This window comes from Aythya ferina (genome assembly GCF_964211825.1).
Source record: "Aythya ferina genome assembly, chromosome: 1".
NCBI lineage: Eukaryota > Metazoa > Chordata > Aves > Anseriformes > Anatidae > Aythya > Aythya ferina.
In genome coordinates, this window is record NC_140296.1 from 21,344,349 (window position 1) to 21,369,806 (window position 25,458).

At 39.1% G+C, this 25,458-nt stretch overlaps 1 protein-coding gene across 4 annotated transcripts in view; it reads left to right on the top strand.

The window, feature by feature from the left end:
• Nucleotides 1–23,387, top strand: part of CDK8 (cyclin dependent kinase 8) — a 72,499-nt gene extending 49,112 nt beyond the window's left edge. For 2 of the 4 annotated variants that reach the window (XM_084539263.1, XM_084539265.1), the window contains 9 exons: nucleotides 1,277–1,334; nucleotides 4,099–4,230; nucleotides 6,632–6,775; nucleotides 8,599–8,668; nucleotides 9,644–9,716; nucleotides 15,737–15,834; nucleotides 17,222–17,300; nucleotides 17,420–17,578; nucleotides 22,080–23,387. In XM_084539263.1, the coding sequence (XP_084395389.1) occupies nucleotides 1,277–1,334; nucleotides 4,099–4,230; nucleotides 6,632–6,775; nucleotides 8,599–8,668; nucleotides 9,644–9,716; nucleotides 15,737–15,834; nucleotides 17,222–17,300; nucleotides 17,420–17,578; nucleotides 22,080–22,205 (939 nt within the window). In that variant the 3' untranslated portion in view covers nucleotides 22,206–23,387. The remainder of the gene's footprint in view (nucleotides 1–1,276; nucleotides 1,335–4,098; nucleotides 4,231–6,631; nucleotides 6,776–8,598; nucleotides 8,669–9,643; nucleotides 9,717–15,736; nucleotides 15,835–17,221; nucleotides 17,301–17,419; nucleotides 17,579–22,079) is intronic. The other 2 variants (XM_084539264.1, XM_084539266.1) reach the window with 2 other exon arrangements.
• Nucleotides 23,388–25,458: the final 2,071 nt, after the last annotated feature.

Consider the following 25,458-nt stretch of genomic DNA (forward strand, 5'->3'; position numbering starts at 1 on the left):
ATCCATGCTGGAGCTTTTCATAAGCTGTAGTAAATTAGGTTCTCAATTTTTTTTTTTTTTCTGCATTATTATTTTTCATCTCGTTTTGTGCAATATGTATTACTACTAGATCAGTGTTAAACTGTGGTCATAAAACTCTTTGAATATGCTTCTACCAAAGCCTAATAGATTTAATAATGCTCCAGAATTTCCTAGAGTACGTGTTTGGTAAATCACATTTTTGTTCTCTAAAAGAGATACTAGGGTTTATTATTTTCATTTTCAGGCAGCCTAAACTATCTTCCTGGACTACTTTTTTTCTTCAGGTCTGCTTAAACTGGGAAAGCAAAGCCACAGCTGTAACTCAGCCCTATTACAATTCCTATAATTGACAACTGATCAGGACCCCCTGTTTGGTCCAAGAATTACAGTATGAGTGGCTATTAAAAAAGTCTGGTATAAATTTTCAGCTCTGGTAGTGAATTTCTTGACTTTCTCCCTCAAAGTAAGCAGTGCAGGCTGGATTTACGTACAGTGTGTTGGCCTGTGAGGAATCCGCTGGCTGCAGAAGCGGAGACTGGGCTCTAAGAATTGAACTGCTAGACAGAAAATAAAGGATGGGGGATGGATTAAGGATTGAGGGGTTATGTTTCTAAGCAGCGAACTCTAGCACAATCCTGTAACTCGCATCCCTAGTAAAAGAAAGGGGATAATCCATATTTTGCTGTTAAAATAATGGAGAGGAAGATGCTGTGAAGGGAATGCTTTCTTGTTTTGCAGCTCTCTGAACTGTTGTACACTTCTAAATAGGAATAATGTAGATGATTTCTGTCTCCCGTATAAAACTATGTGGTAACATGTTTTCTTCATGTAATGTGCCTGCAACGTGCCTGATGATGCTGGGCCTAGCACGCTGCAGAGCCGAGCCTGGCCTCTGAGGTGAAGGGGCCATGAGCAGCCACTGGTCTTGTCTTCCTCGTGCCCAGGGTGATTTTGGTAGAAATCCGGGAGGCTGGTGACTGCCTGCTCTGTGGGGTCAGGACAGGCAGCAGGGTGGCAGCGAAGGGAGCACGGTGCTGGAGCACGGCCGTGCTGGGAGGAAACGTGAGGAAGCAGCAGTCAGGGAGAGCCTGTGTCTGGGTCCTTGCACAGCTTTACCATGACAGAGAAACTTGTCATTTCTATCGAAACAAATTTGGTTTAAAACTGGCAAAAACAAAGCTTAACTAACTTTTCAGAGACTGATGTTTAGGTTTATCGTGGTATATGTATTGTATATTTATTTTTTTTTCCACAGAAACCTGCTAATATTTTAGTTATGGGTGAAGGTCCTGAGCGAGGAAGAGTAAAAATTGGTATGTTTATATCTTTGATAAGTCCCAGTGTAGCATTTAAGCTAGAATGTTCTGGAGGTGCGGTTGTACCCCCTAAAGTAGTTACTGTCATACTAGTATGTGCTGGAGACATTGTCTAAATGCTGTTTGCTGAGTGACTGGCTTCTTCATACTAGATCCCCCCACCAGTTCTGACGATGAAATGCTGTAGCCTCACCTATCAAAAGTGGAAAATGTTGTTATATTTTGTTTAACGGGGTGTTTGTGTGGGGCGGGGGATGTTGATGTGGGGGTAAGGACGAGAGCTAGCTAGGGGGAGAGGAGGAGAAAGAACTGGGATTTTAAAATTTCCTCCATTTAGCCCTGTAACGTCATGACATTATTTTGCTGCTGCTTCTAAAATCTAAATAGGGAACCACTCACTACTACAAACCTTAAATTTTGTAGCAGAGTCAAAGGTGGCATTTAGCCTGCAAAACGTTCTTGAAAGGGTAGACAGGTCCCTTGGAGATAAGCCCAAGGGATCCTAAAGTCCAGAAAACACAGTAATTCAGATAAAACATTTAGTGAGAACTACTACTAAATGCTCTAAAGGGCTGTAACAGGGTAGTCATGGCCCAACACTTCCCCCACTGCTGTAACGTTTTCTGGTGGGAGTTACTGAGTGAGAGGATAATTTGTAGAATTTCAAGTGTTTTAAATTAAAGTAAACAAATAACTAAAAATTAACTGTAGCCTAACAGTAATAAGCTATACCAGGCTGTGCATTAGCGTGGCAGTGCTCTGATAGCAGGCTGCTAATGCACAGCCTACTCACATTTGTTACAGGAATGCAGCCCTGTGTGGAAGGCTTTTTTTTAAGGATAGGTCATCTTTTTCACTTCCCTCTGGCTTTCCTTCATGAGATTACTCTTCTGCATTGTTGCTCTGTACTCTTACTGTTTTGTTCATCTGAACCATATCGTTAATCACTAGTATTAAGGCTAGGGGTAAGATTTTTCTTGGAGTGCTCAGTGCCGCTCTAGCTTTTCCCTCCCCTTTTGAGATCCAGAGAAGAGACAGGCCAGGGTTGAACACTTCTGCATGCCCTACCCTGAAAGATTTTAATGCCCTTCCAAGGTTTAAAGTCGACAGCAGAGGTTGAGGTCTTCTATGTACACGACAGGGACAGCACGGACAGCAGAAGTGACAATTTTCTTCCTATTGCCATATTCGTCATGGAGCAGTTGCTTCCAAAATTGAGAACATAGGTTCCTGGGCACATGCAGTTTCAACTGTGGTGGTGATGTTTGCTGTACACAACTATTTGCTAGTAATTGCACATAGACCACCCATTTATTTCTTAATGGATAGTTTCAAATTAATTTGGGAATAACTTAGAGCACAACTAAATTTAGTCAGACTGTTAATGGACAGGTGAAGGATTCTGTATCGTACCACCAGTCCTCTGAGCCATCCATTCCCGGGGGGAAGAGGGAGGGGAACCCTGTATTTCTAAGTGTGTTATCAAAATGTAGATTTTTTTTCTTATTTTCTTAAGATATTACCACAGCAGGAAAAGAGTGCAGAAGTTATACCCGTACCAAGGGCTTCCACTTTTCCAGTGTAACTAATTTATCTAAAAAATACATAACTGGTATTTAACTTAAAATAATTTTATAAGCTTTTTGTGTCATTTTGAGTCATAAATTCACTTTCTGCAAACAATTTTCCTTATTTTTCATAAGTACTAGTGACTTGATCATATCTTGAGTAATTGATAATGTAGAAAACTGTAAAATGTTTCTATTTTTAAATGCAATAAAACAATCATAAATAGGAGTGCATATGAAAAAAATATTTCATATTGTTTAGTCAAGAGACCCATATTTACACCGCAGTTTTCCCTCACACAGTGAGCTATAGCATGTAGTTTCTTTGCCCTCAGAATGGCTGCTCATCTCATTTTAGTTTTCCTCAGCACGTGCATATCCCTGCACCACAGAGTCTCTGTTTCTTGGGATTTGGGGAGTGGTGGGTAGGGAACCTGATCTGGTGGGAGAAGCTGCAAATTTTAGTCTCTGCCCATTTTTTCCTGTCTCACTTACATTGCCAGTTTAGACAGCTTTCTAGGAAGTTCTACATTAGCAAGTCTAAAAAGCAATTTTTAATGATACAATTGCCCAAACAGCATTTTAAAATTGTAGCCTAAATGGTATCTAGTACTGGTATCTTGGTGCTGGAAATAACATCGTGACAGAAAATCAATAGGGAGGCAGGTGCCATAGGCTTAGTTGCTTTTTTTTTTTTGTGAGGGAAATCTTGCTACAGCTAACTTCACGAGGAGGTAGCTTTTGTGGCGTACATGTATGTATTATAAATCATTCTAACCTTTGCAGAACTCGCATTTTGTTCACATCTAAAACGCTGCTTCTTGAAAGACCATGTGGTAATAATGGAATATTTTACTCGAGAACATCAGGTAAAATGAGTCGGGATTTACCAGTGTCCTGAGAGAAGTGAGTTGATGCGCTTTTTCAGAACAATGGTTAATTCTTTGTTCCAAATGGCTCATGTTAGTAATGATTTATAATGATATACTTTATAGGTGGTGACATCCAGTAACTTCTACAAAAGCTTAAAGAAAATGAAATCTGCTCACAGAATTCCTATCTGCTGCAGTCTGTGTTTGTGTTTTGTTTAGCACAGTGATGGTAGCAGTATCAAGTGAACTCAATCAGTTCATTTAAAAAGAAATGTGGTAATCTTCCTAAAATTTTAAAATGCCTCTCTTTGAATTTTGCAGCTGATATGGGCTTTGCCCGATTATTTAATTCACCTCTGAAGCCTTTAGCAGACTTGGATCCAGTAGTTGTAACGTTCTGGTATCGAGCTCCAGAGTTGCTTCTTGGAGCAAGGCATTATACCAAAGCTATTGGTAAGTAACACGGAGGATAACCTACTACATGCACAATGCACCCAAATATTGAAGCGTTGTTAAATAGTACAAAGGACAGTAGTGGAGTCAAAGGTACGTTACTGATTTCTTGAGGAAACACCAACTTTGTCAAATTGTTCAGTTTACTGTGGTCTCAGACTAGATAAGGGAATGAAATATTGCTTGTTTTTGGCTCCAAATGCCCTGCTGTGCAGCATAATTTGATATGGCTTCCACACAGGACTTCTGTAAATGCTGCTGGAAGTAATACACGATATGGATGCAGCTTCAAACTCTTGGTAAAATCCATATGATGATGCATAATGCATTATTTTTTTTGCAGATGTTTTTACCTAGTTTCATAAATGCATGAAATAAACTTGTGAAAGTACAGAATGGAAAATGTTGGCTGCACTGAAACTAATCTGTAACAGTGAAGTTTAATGCAGCCTGACATTTTATTTTATATTCTATACTTCTTGTAAATGTGAAAACAATATTGAATTTTCTCCTGAAAAATTAGAAATTCTAAGTTCGCTTTTTGGTGTATGTTTGCCATCAGTGGAAATGGTCCCAAGATGTAATTTTCCAGTAATAAGTCCTGCTCCATTCAAGCCTCTGTGTTTTGACCTCTTTGTGTATTTTCAAAGCACATGAATTGGAGTCGCTTGAGGTATTGAGATGTGGTCAGCATCATGCACCAGCCCGGGCTGTGGTGCTGCACTGGGCACACCCAGAAAACCTTCATCCTCACAGAATGCAGATGTGAAGATGGCATTAGTTACGTCAGCTTAGTGCTGCCTACTCCTCGCCTCTTAATTCCTACTCACCAATCTGATTGTTATCAGCTTTGGCATGGTGTGGCTGCCTTTGCTTTGCCAGCCTCTGTCCTGGCCAGTTTGGTGGTCAAGCACCTCCGAAGGCAGGAGCAGTCCTGTGCTGTAGCTGGAGGACAGGGGAGACTCCAGGAGCAGACTGGAGAGACATTCACCTTAATAGATGTGAGAGGCTTCGTTGTGGGAGTGAGTGAAGAGGACTGGGAAGTTTTTTCTGTCTAGAATAATATTTTTTTAAAAGATACATTAAAGCTTGACAAATGTTTCTGGGGAAACAATTTCCCCTGCAGCGCTCTTCTTATTTTACACAAACTGTATGTTGGCATATATCTTGTTATTTCTGTAACCTGAAGTTCCTTCCTCAGACTTCACCCTTGTTTTCTTAAAATCATATCAGAGTTTTTGTCAGAGATTGTAATCTTTGACTTAAATGTATTTTCAGCAACTCTTCTGTTAATGCTGCATTTCTTTTATTAAATATATTTTTATATGTTTCTTTAAACTGCTTTTTTTGTGGTAATTGCATTCCCTTCTGCTTGCAGCATGTAGAACTGCATGGATGGTCATGGCCTTTAGTACATAATTTCTTTTGGCATTGATAAAAACTGACTGTATGCAAACACTGAGTAATGGGGTTATGCTCTCTGCATCATTTGCTTTTGTCCTTGTTCATGACCTTTTCTTGTTCATTCAAGGCTCAGCGTAGCTTTACTTTATATAAGTTAGAAATGGCATTTGTAAATACTGGAAAAAAAATGGAAAAAAAAATCAGAAAAATTAGGCTGTCTTATTTTACAGGTTGGGACACAATGGTTACAACTGAAAGTATTTTAATTTTAAAAATAATAATGGCAAAAAACAAGGGGTAGAGGGAAAACTATCCACAGAGAAAAACACACACACATATATATTATATACGTATATATTTAAATGAATGTTATTTTTAAGAAAGGGTGGTGGTGGGGAATAAGGTGCTTGGGAACGGAGCAATTTTCTTCCTACTCTTTTTCTGCACAGTTTTATAGACAGCATTTTGCTTATTGCAATATCACTGCTTTTCAACTTGTATTCTTTAGGGATCTTTTACTATTTATTAAACCCAGGGGCTGATGAGAGAGAGCAAATGGGAACAGCCTGACCATGAATGGGCAAGATGTTGGCTAGCTCTTCTCCGTTTGTGTTTTGTGGACAGTTACCCAAATAGTTTACCTAGTTTTTGTTTTTTTTTTTCTATTTTAAATCAAATTCACTTTTTACAGTAGTGGTGACTGCACTTAAAAAACAAAAACACCAGAACAAAACACAAAACCAAGCAGGGAAAAAAACAAACAACCCACAAAACCTGTATGTTTAACGTTGTGTTGTTAACCTTGTGTTGTTACTGAGTTAGGAACTTCTCTCTATAGCTAACAGGGAAAGTCCAAGAAGTGTTGCCACTAGTACAACAGAAACTTGAAATTTGCAATGCAGGGACCTTATCTCTGATAACTTAACTAAATCTTACCTCACCAAGATGGTTTTGGAAAGATTCATTTGATTTTTATTTCTGTTCTCCTTTTCTAAAGATATTTGGGCCATAGGGTGTATATTTGCAGAGCTGCTAACATCAGAGCCAATATTCCATTGTCGACAAGAGGATATCAAAACTAGTAATCCTTATCACCATGACCAGCTGGACAGAATATTCAATGTAATGGGATTTCCTGCAGGTACATATTGTATTTTTTTTTTTTATCACTGCTGTTCAAAGAAAGATATCTGTATTGCTTTCTTTGCATATGAAGGTGGCAGCTGACGGAAGCAACAAAGCTGTTCAAACACAATCTTTGTCACAAGTCATCTAGAATCTGATGCTCTTATTAGATTTTTTTTCCGATTATTAATGATAAGGTTATCTTTGCTTATAAATGTGTCAATATTTTATAATTTTAAAAGATCATGTTTAATGGTGGGTGCTTAAAAATCGTAAGGAATATTTCTGCATTTCTTCATTTTGCTTTTTATATTCTGTAAAGTGAGATTGTATGAAACCAAGAAAAATGTGTACATTTGGTGACTATTATGCAGAAGCTTAACTCATGCTAAATTAAACATGATATATGGAAGTAGGGGATTTTTTTTTTTTTTTTTTAATTTTGGCTTCCCCCTGATAGAAAGATTATTATATGGAGCAAAAATCTTTCCTCCAAACCAGAACAAAGAACTGGTCTCATGAACCAAAATAAACTACAATGTGGTTATCTCCTGTGGCATTTTCCCCTCAGTGTTGGTCATATCTTTTGTTCTACAGGCATCTTTTCATTTAATTATTTGTTTTCCAGTGTTTACATGATTGTGGAAGCCAGAATAACAGAGGGCTTATTTTTTCCTTTTAGTCATCTTTCTCCTCACTGCTTGTGTTCCTTGTTGTCTATTCAGTATTAATAATTTTTTCCCTTACTGTTCTGATGGACCTTTTCCTTCTCATCATACAAGTTTGTGGTCTTTATTTCTATGTAATTCTATAATTTCGTTCTTAAATTTGCTCTTACATTTCCATTTGACTTTCTTTTTCCCCATTATGTAGTTCCTTGCTTCCAGATTGCTGAAGTGTTGCATTTGCATATTAAATACTTTTATTTTCATGAAAATACCCCTTAATCTAGCTTCTTTAAGCAGTACTTTCCTTTTCTACTTTTAGCCTGTTTTTTTTTTATCACTTTCTTATGCTTTCCTTTCTTCATTTGGATTTTATATTGTCTTTGTGTAGCTTACGTAAATAGATAATACTCTCATTGTTTTCTGATAGGTTTAAGTAGTGCTGTCTGACAGTCTGCACTTGATTTGGAAAGTCTGTTTCTTACCAAGAAATAATAATTTTCAATTAACTTCAGCATTCTTTTGCTCTTTAATTGATACTTGCCATATTTGAAAGTTTCAACTATTTATAAGGGACAGGGAAAGAAATAGAACAACTGGGAAAGAAGTGAACATACAAGGATTTATTTATTCATTTCAATATTTTTGAGCTTAGGATGAAATATTCTTTAATTTGAGTGTGCTAATATTACTTTGTCTTAACTGGCAAACTGTATTTCTTTTAGGTTGAGACAGGCACAGATTTATACAGTAACTCTGTGCATTTTACTGTAAGAAAACACAGTGCTATCAGAAGGAAAAATACGTTAAAATGAGAGTGTTTACGAGAGATCTGTGTTGTTCCTGAATAAATTAGGGAACAATTCTGAAGGCAGCAATCCTAGTGGCTGACACATTTTCCTTCTGTGTTGTCTTTTGGGTATTTGGGATCTTCACTGTAGTTGGCAGTTGCTTTTTAGAGTTCTTGAGTTAATCACACAACTGGAATCTCTTAGGTGTTGGAAGATTGCTTGTGAAGAGGTGATAAAGCAATATGAGCCAAGGAATACCAAGAAATAAGTTGCTGCAAGGTTTGAGAAGATGAATGAAAAAAATAAGGGTCACAGTGATACTTTCAAAGCCTGTGTTGTGCTTTGGAAAAAGAAAAATGATTAATAAATGCTGATTTTTGCAGATAAAGATTGGGAAGACATAAAAAAGATGCCCGAACATTCAACTTTAATGAAAGATTTCCGAAGAAACACGTAAGTCTGTGTTGAGATGAGCTTTCTTAAGGAAGGCTATTATACTTCCCTCCTACTCTACATTTATTGTTGCTTTGTAACAGTGAACTCGGACTGTTGAGTTGGTGTGAATCATATAAAAGTGGCCACACATCGACTCATGGCAGGTATGAAATCGGTGATGCCAGTAAGACCACAGACAGCTCTTAAGATGGCTAAGCACAGTTTATCACAGCTGTTTCCAAATCTGTGGTACTGGAAATGATTCATTTTCAAGAGCTGCATAAAAGTGATGTAGTAACCTTCCAACAAACTGAGTAACGTTTTCTGTCTTGGTGTCTAGGGTAGCTTATGAAAGAAAGAATATGGTACAGTTTTGCTGCCACATTGCCAGAGTCTAATACCTGCATTTAAGAGCCTACTGCTGTTTCCTTTTTGCTTCCCTGCTGATCAAGTTGAGGGATTTGAGACTTTAATCTTATATATGTGTCTCGCATCTGCAATATTATTGTAAGAAACCATTTAGAAACCTTATTTCTGAGCTTCTACTCAAAAAAAAAAAAAAAAAAAAAAAGGGAGAAGCTTATGGATGTTTGTGTGACAATCTGTGCATTGTAGGACAGTGTTAAGATTTATCTCCATGTGTGCTGCCATTAGAAATGCATCGAATGAAACTGTCCAGACTGATAGAGTAATGAAATGGCTAAAAGGCAATTTAAATCTAAATGATAGTTTGCTGTCTGTATGTGGGTTAAAAGTATGCTTTCTCTGTGGATGTGATATGTATTATACAAGCATGTAAGGGGAAACAGATGCATTTCTGTAGTATCTCAATGATTTTTAATCACTCTTCTGGTCTTGGTAGTTGCATTTCTTCCACTGCTTAGTGGATTAGCAAAGATGACTATCCTGTTCTTATGTTTCCTGAGTACAAAGAAAGCTTTGCAGGATCAATGCTTTGCATATTAAAAATTTCACATTTTTTTGCTTTTCTAGGTATACCAACTGCAGCCTTATCAAATATATGGAAAAACATAAAGTTAAACCAGATAGTAAGGCGTTCCACTTGGTAAGTTTCTGCATTCATTAAAAAAAAAAAAAAAAAAAAAGAAAGAAAGAAAGAAAAAATCTAAATCCTCATTCTGAGTCATTCATTGGATTAGCTTCTGTATTAGGCATATTAGAAGTTTTCGGTCTTTAAATCATACTAAATTTGTAGTTATATTTGCAGTATCACTGCAACTCATTGCTATTTTACTGCTTTGCATGCTTTTAATAGCTTGGTTTTGATTTTAGTGTTCAACTCATTCATTTTTACATATTAATTATTAAGCTTATCTCTTGTGCACTATTGAACACATGACAAAATGAACAAAAACCCACCAAACAAACAAAAAAACACCACCAACATCGTACTTGAGACTTGACCGTTTAGAAAACTCCTGCATCTCTTCCTGGTGCATTAATTTTTCTTACATAAACTTCAGAGTATTCTTTAGTATTCTTACAGTAGTTGTCCCTAAAACATAAAAATTCTTTTTGTTAAGGCTCCAGTTAAAATCAGCCATGTAATTTCATGTGTGATGGTGTTTTAGGAATTACTATATTGGGCCTTTTCTTTTGTGTTTTAAAGAAATTCAAGTTCTTGAAACAAACTGTATGTATGAAGAAGAAATAATTTAAATATATCTAGTTTCTGTGAATGGACATCTTGCCTTTCTTGATGTTTCCAACTCAGAATAAATGTTTCAAAGCTAGAATGGTAAAGTAACTGTACTATTTAAAGTGAGGGAAGAACAACAGAAGCTTTTTGATCTCAGAGGTGAGACTATTTAGCTTAAAAAGCTCAATTTTTTAAACTAACCGTGAAGTAGTTACACCACTCTCCAGTCTGCAGTGGAGGTTTTACCACCCAGCTCAGGAAAATTCACTGAGTATTTCAGGCTTTGCTGCAGATCTTGGCAGTTCATAAAAAATAGTTTCTCTGAATGAGAAGCTAACTTTCCTTAAGAACTGTGAGTGCTATGGCCAAATTAACCTGAAATTTCTCTCCCAGTCTTGCCAGTTTAGATATGACTTTGAATAGAACTACAAAATTGGGCACAAAATAATCATGTGAGAATAGCTTAAAACACTTCCTACAGTGTTTTCTCTTCTCTCTGCAGTATCACAACAGGGTGATAATGGTTTGAATGTTTGAATGTATTTTTATTCAGTATGCTTGCATTTATACCAAGAAGCACTGGTGACAGTAAAATACAAACTCAAGGAATGTTGTTGTTTTCCACAGAGGTGTTAGGCTAAAATCCCATGGCAGCCTCCCTCTGCTCTTTTCAGTTTGGAGCAGGAGGCTGGAATGTTCTTAGTGGCACGCTGGGCTGTGGCCTCCGTACATCTGGGTATTATATCCTGGGTTGTAAGGGGCTCACAAAGATCATCAAGTCCAACTCCTGGCTCCACACAGGACTACCCCAAAATCAGACTCTGTGTCTGAGAGTGTTGTCCAAGCACATCTTGAACTCCAGAAATCTCAGTGCCATGACCGCTGCCCTGGGGAGCCTGTCCCAGTGCCCGAGCACCCTCTGGGTGCAGACCCTTTCCCTAACCCCCATCCTGACCCTCCCCTGTCCCAGCTCCATGCCGTTCCCTCGGGTCCTGTCGCTGTCCCCAGAGAGCAGAGCTCAGCGCCTGCCCCTCCGCTCCCTGTGAGGGAGCTGCAGGCCGCCATGAGGCCTCCCCTCAGCCTGCTCTGCTCGGGGCTGAGCAAACCAAAGGACTTCAGCCACTCCTCATATGTCTCGCCCTCCAGACTTTTCCCCATCTTTATTGTCCTCCTTTGGGTGCTCTCTGATAGTTTTATGTCCTTCTTATATTGTGGCACCCAAAACTGCATGAAGTGCTTGAGATGAGGCCACACAGCGCAGAGCAGAGCAGGACAACCCTTTCCCTTGACTGGCTGGCAGTGCTGTGCCTGATGCACCCCAGGTTAGCCCTTTGGGCTGCCAGGGCACACTGTTGGCTCATATTTAACTCGCCATTGACCAGAACCTTCAGATCCCTTTCTGTAAGGCTGCTCCCCAGCCTCTCATCCCACCATTCTGTACAAATATCCAGGGTTGCCCTTCCCAGGTGCAGAATCCATTATTTTTTCTGTTAGACTTCATACTGTTGGTGATTGCCCAGCTCTTTAATTTGTCAAAATCTCTCTTCAAGACCTCTCTAACCTCGATGGAGTCAGCTGCTCCTCCTAATTCATTGTCATCCACAAACTTAGTATACCTTAAAGTCCTACGTCCAAGTCATTTATGAAAACATCGAAGAGAACTGGCTCTAAAATGGAGCCCTGGAGACCCTTCACATTTCATGGTGTTTAATACTGTCAGCTTTGTTATTAAATTGAGCTGTTGATACAGGTTGGATAACTTTTGGACTGAAACTTACTATTCAGTCTTAAAACACCCACTGGTTTTGATTGATGCACTCATCTGTGAACAAAAAAAAAAAACACAATTTCCCTGCCCCTGCTTTTTCCACCTGCCCCTCAGACACAGGCACTGGGAACATGGAAGCACAGTGGCTTGTTGCAACACCACCCTGCAATCCTTGGTTGTGCTGTAGTACTAAATGAGGAGCATAAAAGTGAGTTTGAGCGTGGGACCATGACTGAACATGTTGCTTAACTGCTAGGTCAGCCACACAATTACTCTGTCAAAACTGGAAGGTATCGTAGGTTTGTGCTTTCATTGAGGCTAAGCTGAACTGCAGGTGAATGAATTACATCCCTCCATCAGAGCCTGAAGTAATTCAGTGAATCTCTTGGCACCGGTTCCTGTAGACATACTCTAAGGTCTTCCTGTGTCACAAGCTGTCTTGCAACCATGTTACTTTCTGGATCAGCACAGATAAAATCGTATTTTTCTTGCATCCACCTACAATTGTAAAATACTCCAGACTGATAATTCCAGAGCTGGTAAATGCATGGATTGTTATGGTTACCAAGAATGGAATGTTTTTATTTCCCAACACAAACTAGAATTTTTCTTTCTTTACTGACTTCAATGCACATGATCCCTCGTCACATGCAGAAGTGGTGTTACGTGAGGCAACATTGGCTCCTTCCTGCTTTCAGCTTTTTTCCGCTCTTTATCTTTTCCTGGTTTATTTTTTCCTACTTAAATGTTTGTGCCCTAGAAAACAGACAGCTAGCTGTTGTTCCTGGTTAATTTTGTGATACTTTATCATAGATTTTGTTACATATAAACATTTTGGTCCATATAAACTGCAGTGATTGTCCTGTTGCTCACAGTATGTTATCACAAAGTTGTGTAAAGCATACTGTGTTTTTATTATGTTGCTCAGTCAGGTGGTCTTTTAGTTGACCAGTTCTTATTATAAAATATTTGTAGTAGCGAGCAAAAGATTCACTTCTTTGCTGGCACCTAAACAAAGGGACAAAATAGTTTCAATCTCTCCCATGTGATAACAACGCTTGCACAATCTTTAGCCTTTCTTTGTGGTTTCTGCTTTCTGTTGCTGATTATGACCAAGTTTGTTCACATCATGTCAATATGTGATGAAGGGCTTTATAACCCAATTGCTAGATACAGTGCCAGAATTTTGCAATGTTTTTTATGCTCGTGATGTTTTTTCAGCGTGTTGGCAATTCTTTTTTTTTTTTTATTTTATTTTTTTTTTATTTTCTTTCCTTTTTTTCTGGCTCCTGGGATTGCTTTTGAGCTGTTTGAGAGAACAATTCTGGTTCCCTCAAACTGACATTCTGCAAAGACTGCATGCAGACTCAGAGTTGAAAATACCTATTGTGCCTCCTTGTCAATTATGTGAAAAACAAAGCTGGATTGATGGTACTCACACGTATTTATTATATTCTTAACCATGTCATTACAACTGAAGGCTGACGAGAGGAAGTGTAGTTTCTAACTCTAGCTGTATGGTGGTTTTGTATGCTCACTTAGTAACTAGTGAGAGGAAATGACCAGCTCAGACATACATTGTGACACTAGATCTTTACAAAAATGCATTTATTTTATTTTATTTTATTTTTTATTTATTTTTCCCCCCATGAAAGTATGAAGAGCAAATGTGAAATAGATTGTTTGCATATGTAATATTTTGCACATCTGGTTAGATCTATGCATTGTTTAAACAAAATGTTGTAGGTTTAAAGTGTAGCGTTTCTTTTAAATATCATTGTCTTTGACAATACATCAGGCTGTAGTTTTGCCTTGGATGCTGCATTCCATGGTAAAACAAAGAATTTGTATTTTTATTTTCTAGTTATTATCTGAAGATCAGCTCCTTGTGCCCATATACCCTGCATGTCCAGCACAACCATATTCCACAAAATAACTGGGTGGGTGGGGAGACAGATATGCATGTTCACCATCCTTTTGAGTAACAGACAATTTTAGAATGCATTACTGCTATTCAGTACCGGAGTTAAATAGAAATCTCTCTGGTCTGTAATTCCTAAACCAGAGAAAAATCTTAACACATGGAAAGAGCGTGACTTCTCTCATATGCTTTTTATTGAAATTATTGAAAATCACTCTTGCAATGTGCAATGTCAGTGGCAGATGTCTAAAGGCCAGCAAGCTTCTGAAAATGTTCATGTAATTGCAAAATGAGAGTAGAACAGGAAACCAGTACAATGGTTGTTCTTAAAGCCACCTTTCAATCTCTAATGTGCTGAATTTAGACTTCATGTCTGTTGCTGGTATTTTAAATTAGTGAAGGTGAGTTTCTGGCTATTCCTAAGCATTTCTCAAAGGCTGTGTATCTGAGCAGCGTTGTTTGTAACTCTTTCCATATAAATGTTTCACTTTGTTTTGGCTAGGTCAGATTATTATTTTTAATAACTTTTCAATTATGCGTATGACTTTAGGATTTTTGTGCTGCTCTCTCTCACTGAAACATATGCCATTTTAAAAAGTTAGGCATAAAGCAAATACCACGTGTGCTTCTTAGCCCTCTATAACCACTTCCCAATGAGAGTGAGAAGTGCTGTCTCAAAGGGTAAGGTTTTGCTGGATTTTTAGTTGAACTCTGTTCAGCTGTTTACTAAAATATTATAATTTGCTTTGTCTTTGCGTATTCACAGTTTGTGGTTGTCTTCATTGTCTTAAACCAACACAGACATTTGAAAATATTTTTGGGGGGGGGAAAATGATACCTGATTCATCAGTTTTTACAAAGATAAAGGTCGAGTTTCACTCACTCTCTTAAACTGATAGTGAAACTGCCCCAGAGCTCAGGCTTGATGTACTCATGGAGGAGGCAGCTTATTAAACTTCTCTAGAGGTTTTTGCATCATGTCATACAAACAAATCAACTAAAAGTGAAGATTTTGCACAACTGTTCTTTTGAGCAGCATGTAGCAAACAGATGTGAGCCCATGTTTGTCAGAGTAGATAATTACATGCAGGAGTGGGTGATAAGCTATCTGGCCAAGTGGTTTTTATTTTATTTATTTATTTTTGAATGTGCTGATTGCCACTTTCTTTTACAGCATAAAGATTTTTGAAGAGTGACTTTATATGGCATTTTTACATTACTATGGGTGACAATGGAGATGTCCTAATATGGCAATACTAAGTAACGAGCAATAATCTGTATGGCACGACTTTTGCTTTTCAGTTGCTAAGTAGTATTTTAATTTAACTGGTTTTATTGGTAAATTGCTTCCAATTTAAATGTTTTAAATGGTAAATTGCTTCCTGTTAAGTGCGGTGTAGTTGAAGAAACCAGGTAGAGTATGTGCGTGTTCCATCTTCTTGTGGGAAGTGAACAGACCATTAAAACTGATGGTGTGTCATGGATATTGGAGTGTTTTAGAACATTTGTGATTGGAACTAACCAAGCACATTAGGCTTTGAAAGTAAAAATAGGTGGTTCTTCAGTGGGAAATGGAGTTACTATTTTAACAAGAGAGAAGAATGTGGTTACTGCCGTTAATGGTTAGGATTTTGACTGCAGACACATCTGTGTCAGTTTGTCTTTCACGAATAATGCAGTGAAGATTCTGTGAACAGTTTTGATGATGCCGAGCTTTTCATCTTTAATTTTGTTTAGCTTCAGAAATTGCTTACTATGGATCCAATAAAGAGAATTACCTCAGAACAGGCTATGCAGGATCCCTATTTCTTAGAAGATCCGCTTCCCACATCCGAGTAAGTGGACAGTTTATTAACCTATCAGTACACCCAGAGATGCTTTAGAAATGCATGCTTTCTGTCTGCTCTCTGCTATGAACGTTTATGAATATTGAGCTGAATACTTACTGTCTAACAACCAAAGAGAGCCATAACCACTAGAACGTTGTTTAAGGTTTTTAAAATTAAGTAGAATTCTTATTAGTCTCTTGCTTTATAGAACTTTGATCCTATTAGTCACAGCACTAATCTTGTTATTCACTGACAGGTTGATTAGGCATGCTACAGATCTTTGTAGACAACTGCTAAGTGCCCTCAGGTCCACTTCTCTGCTCCAGAATGCCAAATGACACTCTCTAATTAGTTTACATTTTTCTGTCTTAGCCTTTGTTGTAAATTCAGCGGTGGTGGGGAGTCAGCTCTGTGTCTCTGTGCTGTCATCCTTAACAACTTAAACACATTTCCCCTAGACGCTCTTTTTTTGTTTAAGCAGGGAGATTACAAAAGGAAGAAAATTTAGGGACAATGACTGACTTCGTTTTTAATGAACAACACACACAGCCCCAAGGCTAACCAGGGAGCATTACTGTGTTCCTTTTTAGCAAAGCAATACTGTGTATCATTCTCTACCATTATTTAGGGAAGAATTTACAAAACGTGGTATGTATATTTATAAGCAGTTAATTAAAAATGACATTATTTCACTAAAATCTACTGAATTATTTATAACAGCTCCTGACCTGTCTCTGTAGTTTAGTGTTGTAATGTGAGTGATTTGCTTTTGCAGAAACTGGTTTTAGGTCAGTGTTTGACTTTTTTCCTCATATTTAGGTTGGCATTTTAATGTGAATGCACAACGAATAATGCTAACAGGTGTACAGAGACTTTAAGTATATTCTACAGATTAAAGGCAGAGAAGTCTTAGCTTGCACTAGCAGTAGCAATTAACCTGTTCCATTAGATACGAATTGATGGATGAAACTTCTAGATATTTTTAACTCTGTTACAGGTGATTTTGTTAGTAGTCAGTGGAGTTCACAGGACTATTTTAGTTAGTTCTGAGCCAGTGAATTATGCTATAGCTCAAGACAGCACTTTGTGCCCTTGCAGATACCTCTTGCTACCTCTGTGGTGTGCTTTTCCAGTCACCAGTTACCAGAAACAGTGAAAACTCTTCAGAATTTAGATGAGTTTATCAAAGGTGATGTAAAATTTTAAATGTACGTGAACAGGTTTATTAAGTTTAGTATTATGATGGGAGTAAGACAGGGAAAACTTTTTGGTTAGTTACAGATATTAGTCTCTGACTCAGGCAACTTGAAAGTAGCATGGGTGGAGTATGAATCTTAATAGGTCTAACCTCTCTGTTCTAATACAGTGATAAATAGACTTTTTTGGGGGGCAGTGTTTTTGCAGGTTGTCAAATCCCTTACCCAAAACGAGAATTTTTAACAGAAGAAGAACCAGATGATAAAGGAGATAAAGTAAGTACTGGAAGAACGGTATCATCGCGCTTCACTGGCTTTCACACTATTTCCTGTTTTCATGTTTTTTCATGTACTGCTTTTGAGTTGAAATTTTTCTTTGTGTTTAAACAATTGAGAAGAACCAGCAGCAGCAGCAGGGCAATAACCATACTAACGGAACTGGTCATCCAGGAAACCAAGACAACAGTCACACACAGGGACCCCCACTGAAAAAAGTGAGAGTTGTTCCTCCTACCACTACCTCAGGTGGACTTATTATGACCTCAGACTATCAGGTATTTGTTTTTTTTTTTTCTTATATCCTGTGCTTGATTCTCATGTTTGCAACAGTATTTCTTTAAGCTAAAAAAGTAATCCCGTAAATGGTATTTTTTGCATCCTCCAGATTACTACAACTGCATTTAGTTGATGGCTTGCCTGTCGATTGATATGCCATTGATTTTTAAGTTAGCAGTCAGTTTAAAGGAAATTAGGATCAGAGATTATTACAGCTACTGATAATTGCCTTCATATTAGGCGGTGCTGATTATGGTCCAGGAACCTGTTGTGCTGCTGTCTTTGACCTAAAAATACCATTTCTGATTCGAAAACCCTGCAGTGGTAGGCAGCAAAGGATATTACAATAAACAAGCTGTGAAGCAAGAGTCTGAACAAGAGTCTTAGTTGGGCAAATGGATTGGGAAAGAGAGTTTTGGATGGCAGAGTTGATGTGACTGAAGACCATGCAACATTCCAGGTTGAGTAAGCCAAGTGTTACAGATCTGAGGAGACAGGGGAGGTGGTGGCAATCAGTGAGTGAAGAAGAGGAGGAATGTACAGAGGAAAAAAATGAGGAAAATTTTGCTGTAGTCTTCCTGCATTTGAGCTTGTGGTCAAACGTTAGCAAATCAGAAGAGTCCAGAGTGGAAGAATATCTGAGTCATCCCAGGGGATGATACTTGAATTTATGGGATTGCTCTTGGAGACTAAAAAAAGGGAAAAAAGAGATAAAGACAGAGCCTTTCATTAATGCAATCCTGGGAATTACAAGAGAGGAGCGAGGAAGACGTTTTTGAATAATGTACATAGGAGCAGTCAGAGAGATGGCAGATCTTGGATGCCTGGGGAATAAAAGACTTCAAGAGGAGGCATATTTGTGGAGGGGTTAGCAGGCAGGGGCTATTCAGTACTGATTCATGTAGCATGCATGGTGTAGAAGGCCAATTGAAAGAGAGTCTTGGATGGAATTGAAAGATGGGAAAGTGAAAAATTACGTTTTCAGTTAAAGATGAAAAAGGCAGGTTGTTTTTTTTATTTATTTAGGAGAGGAAGAATAACAGTTTGGAACCCACTTAGCTGTGCTTACATGCCACAGCAAAACTTAGGGAGAGTTAAAGAACACTTAATACAACTGTTGTAGTCAACTCTCTTTTCACAGTTTGATGGGCTGTTCTCCATAAACACCGATGGGTATTGGAATCTCACAGGTCAGGCTTTGTTCTTGAGAGAGTATCAGATGTCCTCAAAGGCTGCCTGGGGCATTGCCCTAGCTTAAAGAAATGTATCTACTTCAGCTTTGTGCTAACCTTGCAAGTACCTAGGAATGTAAAATAAGGTCGGTTTCAAGAGCTGTATTGTGAGACCCTCCCTATAGTCCCTTGGTGTCTTTCTTTGCACACTTTAACCCAAGACGCCAGTAGCTTATCAGTTCTCAGGTTCTCCTTGAATGACATAGATGTTGAGAACTGTTTGAAAGTGGGGTTGTCCTTTTGTGCAGCGGTGTTGGGTGCTTCTAAACGTAAACACAGTCTGTCTTTTAGTCAGATTTCTGCATCACAGAACACTCCCTTACAGGAGATTCATCTTTCAGTTTGTCGAGCTGCAGTTTCCATCACTGGGCCTTTTAGCTCTCTGTCTCTGCTACTTCTCTGCATTTATTTTTAAGTCAGCATACGCAGCGGTAACCCTCGTAATCTTCCTGTCCTGTTGAGTCACGCATCTGGGGAGTTTGATGCAGAGGTTGCATGTATTGTGTCAGGGAGCCCCATTTTCTTGCCCTATTTACACATTCTTCACCTCATTTGGCCGCTGTAGCTTGGCAGTTTGAACAAACTCAGGCTTCCACCTTTGTGAGCAAGAGCCGAGGTTTGCTGGTTGAGAACACAGAAGACTCGAATTGCCTTGGCAGGAGTTAAGGTTGTTTTGTTTTGAGTTCATGCTCATCCAAACTTCTGTAGTCTCTGATAGCCATCCCAGATGGGGGCAGCCATCAAACAAACATAATTGCAGAATACTTTTGCCTTGAGGTAGTGATAAATGCTATTTCTTATCTCAGGAACTCTTACTAGTAACTTGACTGCTTCTGACTAATTGTTTTTCCTGTTTCTTTAGGAGGTGGAACACATGGCTGTTTAAAAAATAAACAAACAAATCTGTGTTCCTCCTCCTCTCACCCCTCCTTTTGCATGAAGGAAATCTTACATGAAGGAAATGGGTGGGTTTCGCTTTGATCAAGGCATCTGAAAAATATGGTAAGCAAACTGAACTTGCTGTCATCAGAACAAAAGCAGTTAAAAGCTGCTGGTGTCAGGTCTCTCTGAAAAAATTCCTCAGATTTTCTGCTTCTGATCCTGCAATTTGAGGAGACAGCAAACAAACATTACAATACAGCCCTCTGTTTTGATCAAACACCTGTTCCTTTGTTCTTCATTTAATTTGCTCACATTCCCCATATGAAGCTTGTGAAGAAGGATTGCCATCTCCTGGGCAAGACACACTAAGACAGCTTCACCATCCACTCCGGAGTCCCCTGCGGGGCAAGTTGACCTTGTACTTCCTTCTGCTATACATAAAAATAGTAGGCATATAGCATACAGGCTTCAGTGCCTTCTCCTTTAACTTCGCAACGTGTCACTTCTGAGGCTGATGTGACTAAATGAACTGGAGCAATCCTCTGCTCTGAGGTTTTGCTCGTGATGAATAGTCTATATAGAGTACTGGATATTTGTGTCTTATCTTAAACACAAGCCATTTGTTGCACTGTTTCATGAAAGTGTGTGACTTCTTTAATTAGCCTCCATCTGATAAAATCTGTTATAGAGATGCGGAAATCGTTTACACCTCACACGAATGGTCAGTTTTTGAATGGTTTTACTTGTGATCTTTTCCAGTTTCCTATGTAAAAGAGTCACACTTGAGCAAAAAGACACTTGGGGAGTGACAGTCCATCTCGACAGAGCGAAGGCAGCTGTCACACAGGTTTAGTCACTGTGTTAATGGTGAAGCACAGCGGTGCTGATTTGTTCCTGCTGGCAATAAGTGCTGGTCCAGCCATTTCTTCCTCCTTACGCTTTGCACCCCGAGAGAATTAGCTCAGTCCTGTGAGCGTATGTTCTCAAGTAGAGTTTGGCTTTTGATTTTAGATTCTGTTTTAAATGCTGAATGGCAGGAAAACAAACAAACAAAAAACAAAACAAAACAACAAAAAAAAGAGCTGTTACTTTATGTTCCAGCTTATGAAATTGTTAAAGCTGTTTTAATATTTTGCTTTTTCAAGACATCGTTCAACCTTAGTTTGGTATAGACAGGTCTTGGTAGCTACACCCTAGTCCTAGAATATTCGCTGTGGAGACGTTTCCCAGTCCGAGCTGCTTTTGCTAACAATCCTCATTCATCCTGTGATATCGAGATGTTGCACAGCAGTTTCCCAAAACTGCAGTTTTTGTGTATGCAAATGTTAATATTAATGTGAAACAGCACAGTAATTGAATGAAGTTGTGCAGTATGTTAAATGCTACTAAGTGGTCATATGCTGGCACTGTAAATCCCACATGCAGTCTTTTTCCTTTACACTTCATGTTGTGTCAATAACTTCTAGGTTAAAATTGAGTTAGTTTCTGGCTTGCTTAGAGCTTCTTGCAGTGACGAATGCCCCGCTTGATAAATATTCATAGAAGTACTGGTTGAAAGGCACCTCTGGAGACCATCTAGTCCAATCCCTGACTTGCAGCAGGACTGTTGATAATGCTAAATCAGGTCAGCCATGGCTTTATTTGAGTGTTGAAAGCTTCCACAGGCTACGCAGCCTCTCTGCACAAGGTTGTGTAGTACTGTGCTGGCCTCCTAGTGGATGTTTTTTCCCCGGTGTCCAGCTTGAAGCTCCCAAGCCCCAGTGTGTGGCTGTTTTCCTGTGAAATACCTTGTTCCGCTGGGAGGAGGTTGGCTGTCATCTTTAATTCTCCTTCAAGTAGTTGTAAGGCTGCTAGATAGCACCTCAGCCTACACAATTACAGCTTTCTCAGCCTTTAATCCCACATCAGCCAAAATGGGTGGTAAGCATATCCTTTGTATCCAAAAATCTGAATAATGCCGAGTGGCTCATCAGTAATAAGATCTAGATATCGAGATACCAGAACATCTTCTCAGCTGGGGAAGGCAGCAAGTGGAGAAGACCACTGAGGTGACAGGCAGTAGCTTTTGGTATCGTGCAGGTGTACCGTAGCTATCCGGAGGGCTGAGTGGAGGTTTGCCTATGATGGTTGTAGATTAAATCAGGGTGTAGAGTAAATTAGGGTGGATTACTGACTGGTGGTGACTGTTACTTCCTAACCTGGTGTTTCGGATGCCCACGTCTGCCCATGCTGGAACCAGAGTAAGTGAAAAGCCCCCTGGGCCTGCAGGTGCTTTGGGACTGTGTGTGTTCAGTACCTCTTGAAGAAATAAGCGGGTAGACCAGGCTGTCCTGCAGCAGGATGTGTTACGAAGGGTTACCTTTCCTCTGCTTCCACCCCTCTGCAGCGTTCCAACCCCCATGCTGCCTACCCCAACCCCGGACCAAGCACATCACAGCCACAGAGCAGCATGGGATACTCAACTACCTCCCAGCAGCCGCCACAGTACTCGCACCAGACACACCGGTACTGAGCTGCGTCCGAACATTGTCAATGCACTGCTGCTAACGCCGCGGGCCTGGCTGCACAGCCGCCTGCCTGGAACCCGGCTGGGGCCACCAGAATGTACTGTACAACCACACCTTCAACGCGTCCGACCGCCACGTCCCACCACCCTTCACGGAGCGGAGCAGTGGCTCCCAAATTTGTACCTGTTTTGGGGTTAGACTTGAAAAGAAAGTGCTAGCACAGTTTGTGTTGTGGATATGCTACTTCCATAGTTTACTTGACATGGTTCAGACTGACCGATGCATTTTTTTTCAGTGACAGTCTGTAGCAGTTGAAACTGTGAAATGTGCTAGGGGCAAGCATTTTTGTTGTCGTATGTGGTGAGTTCTCTTGATGTAACAACTTTCTCTGACCAATAGTACACAACATCTTCGGACTGGTACTTGAAGCATACAGTATGTGTAACATGGCAAAACAAAAAAAAAAAACACAAAGCAAACTATCCGTGACTCCAACTGAGACAATTTTGATAGACATTTATTTTTAGTGACTTTTGTGGGTTGGTTCATTTTCACATAGATCAATGTTTTACGACCAACACAATTGCTACAATGAGATTTTTTTAAGAACATGAAAACGTTTGCATTTTTTCCAGAGATTTCAAATGTCCCAAAGATTAATTTCCAACATGAGTTTTTGCTTTTGTTTTTAAATCTATGACTTGACTGGTATTAAAGCTGCTATTTGATAGTAAAATAAGTATGTTGTCATTGATATAAACATGTTTGGTTCAGCAAACAAGCAAAAATGATTGTCATAGAGAGTGTTTTATTTTTTTCCTGTTGGTGTTAATGATTTGTGAGCATGCTTTGGGATTAAAAAAGCATGAGTGATATTTCCTAAAAAGGTGCGGCATCCATTCAGATATTTCGTCATGATTTTTTGAGAACCAGCTTGGTGTAGTGAATTTTAACTTTCATTCAGTTAATTATTTTTTTTTTAAACGTTCGCACGTTGTTTAGGGGTGCCATTCTTACAGCAGAGGATCAAGGTGTTAGGAGAGCCTTAGAATTTATGAGGAAAAACTTACATACAATGTACTGTATCAAACTATTTTACATGAATGACGCAAGTATTCTGAATAAAAAAAATCAAACATTGTTAAAACAAGGTGTTATGTAATAAATTTATTTTTCATAAATCTGCATATGAGCTTTGCCTGTGTTCCTTTTCATCGACAGCGCCTCACTCCCCATCATACCTACATATTGGGTTGTGTTTTGAGAAACAATATTTAACAAGGGGTTTTATTGTAGGTGGGCAGGCTTCCATTAACCCTACCAAGAAGCATTTTTTTAAATAGGAAAAAAAAATATGCTGTTGTAAAACATCATTATATTACATTGTGTACATCGAATTGATCAGATGGAGATGCACTGGGCATGGGTTTGTTGCTAGCTACGTTTTATAGATGACCTTTTTTTTCATCTACAAAACCTACAGACCTTTCTTAAGTGTTTTTTCTATGGTTTTTGTAACTCATTCTTACCTTGGTGTTTAACACCACACCGTGGTTTTATGACATCAATATCTTCTGCAATATACACAGGATTTTGTCCTGCAAGTGTTTCATGTGGGGTGAATATGAAGTAGTACGATCCATTAAAATGCACCGAGGTGCAGATGAGGTGGGGGCAAAAGAAAAAACAAATCTGTAGCCAGCCTGAAACGCAAACCAAGGGTAAGTTTCAAGTGTAGATGAAATTATCTGAAGGCCAAGAGGTTTCAATAGGGAGGAGACTTGAAACTAAAGAAAAACGGAGTGCAAAGTTGGCTGCTTAAAAAGGGGGAATATAACTTTAGTGACAGTGTGGTATTCTGTGCATAATGGCCTTAGGATAGTCAAATCTGACTTCCCCGAACTTCAGAAATAAAATGAAGTACAGAGGTGTTGCGTGGAGCGCCTTAAGCTTCTTACTGGCTTTTGTTGTTTTCCCTTCCCCCCAATAAAAGCCTTTTTTCCTCCTTCCCAAAATTTTCACGTAGACTTTGAACTGGCATGCTTGGTCTCTAGACTGTTACCAGATACTGAAGTGGTAACAAGAGTAACTTTTGTACAATTTTTGCTTTTATTAAAGTCCTGTTGGCCTATTTTTTTTTCCTTTCTTATTTCTGCATATTCATATTAAAGCGTGAGAGTTAATACTGTTCATATTCATGCAAATCTGATTTGATACCAGTATATTGTGATACCTCTCATGCTTCGTTTAAAAATAGCCGGTGAACTTTAATTTCATTTTTCTGAAGGGAAATGCTGCCAACTGACACAAAGAACCCTTGGCATTTGTTTGCACTTGAATTTATTTTTCCTATGAAAAAGGTATTTGGGATGAAGATGCAGCATTATCAACTGATTCTGGTAAAACCAAATTATTCCGTGCATTTACTTCTCAATAGCCTGCTACTCCATTTGCAGTTGCTTCATTCATTTCACTCCATTTTAGTGGACGTTGTGGATTGCTTCATCAAGCTGCAGCCCTGCAGGGAAATCAGCTCTTTTTATTGGACTTGTTCCGATGCCTGAGCCAGCTGGTCATTCTGCGGGATGAACGTGACGTGTCTTTCTCTAGAGTCGTGTAAAGAAAAAGTTTTCAATGCTTGGTGTAACCTCTGCTAGATACCTTGAAGACGGTGTATTTCTACTGCTGCTAGGGCTGATCTTGTCATGGTCATGGCAACTGCATTTGATCTTTCGCATCAAATAACGTTTCTTAACGCCGTCTTTAGGGATACCGAAGGCAAGGCTCTTCATTATTTTCCTGAGCTATTTAAAAACCAAACAAAACCCAAATCCTCCTGTCTCTTTTTTTTCCTTTGCTTTTTGTATGAGGGCTATGAGAAGGCAAGGGTGAAGAATACGTCTTTGGGAACGTTTTAGTGGCATGGTTGTGAACTTGTGTGAGGGAGCTAGCAGCAAGGCTCTGTCTTTCCTCGCACAGCTGAGTGTTTCTTGCTCAATTCCTGAACTTCTCATTTTTTTCCTCAACAGTTCTCTAGGCCAACCTGAGCGTATTTCAGATTCCTGCAGTCGAGGAGCCGGTCTTTGCTTTGATTAAAGAACAAATTATTTTCTAGGCTTATGCTGAGAGGGGGCTACAGGCTTGATCTGATCATTAGGAGGAATACGCTCCTGCACTTCCACCTTGGCGCTCGAAGCAAGCCTAGCTCTGTGTTACAGCAGAGGCCACAGCAGCCTGTATTTATTGTCCCTGGGAAGG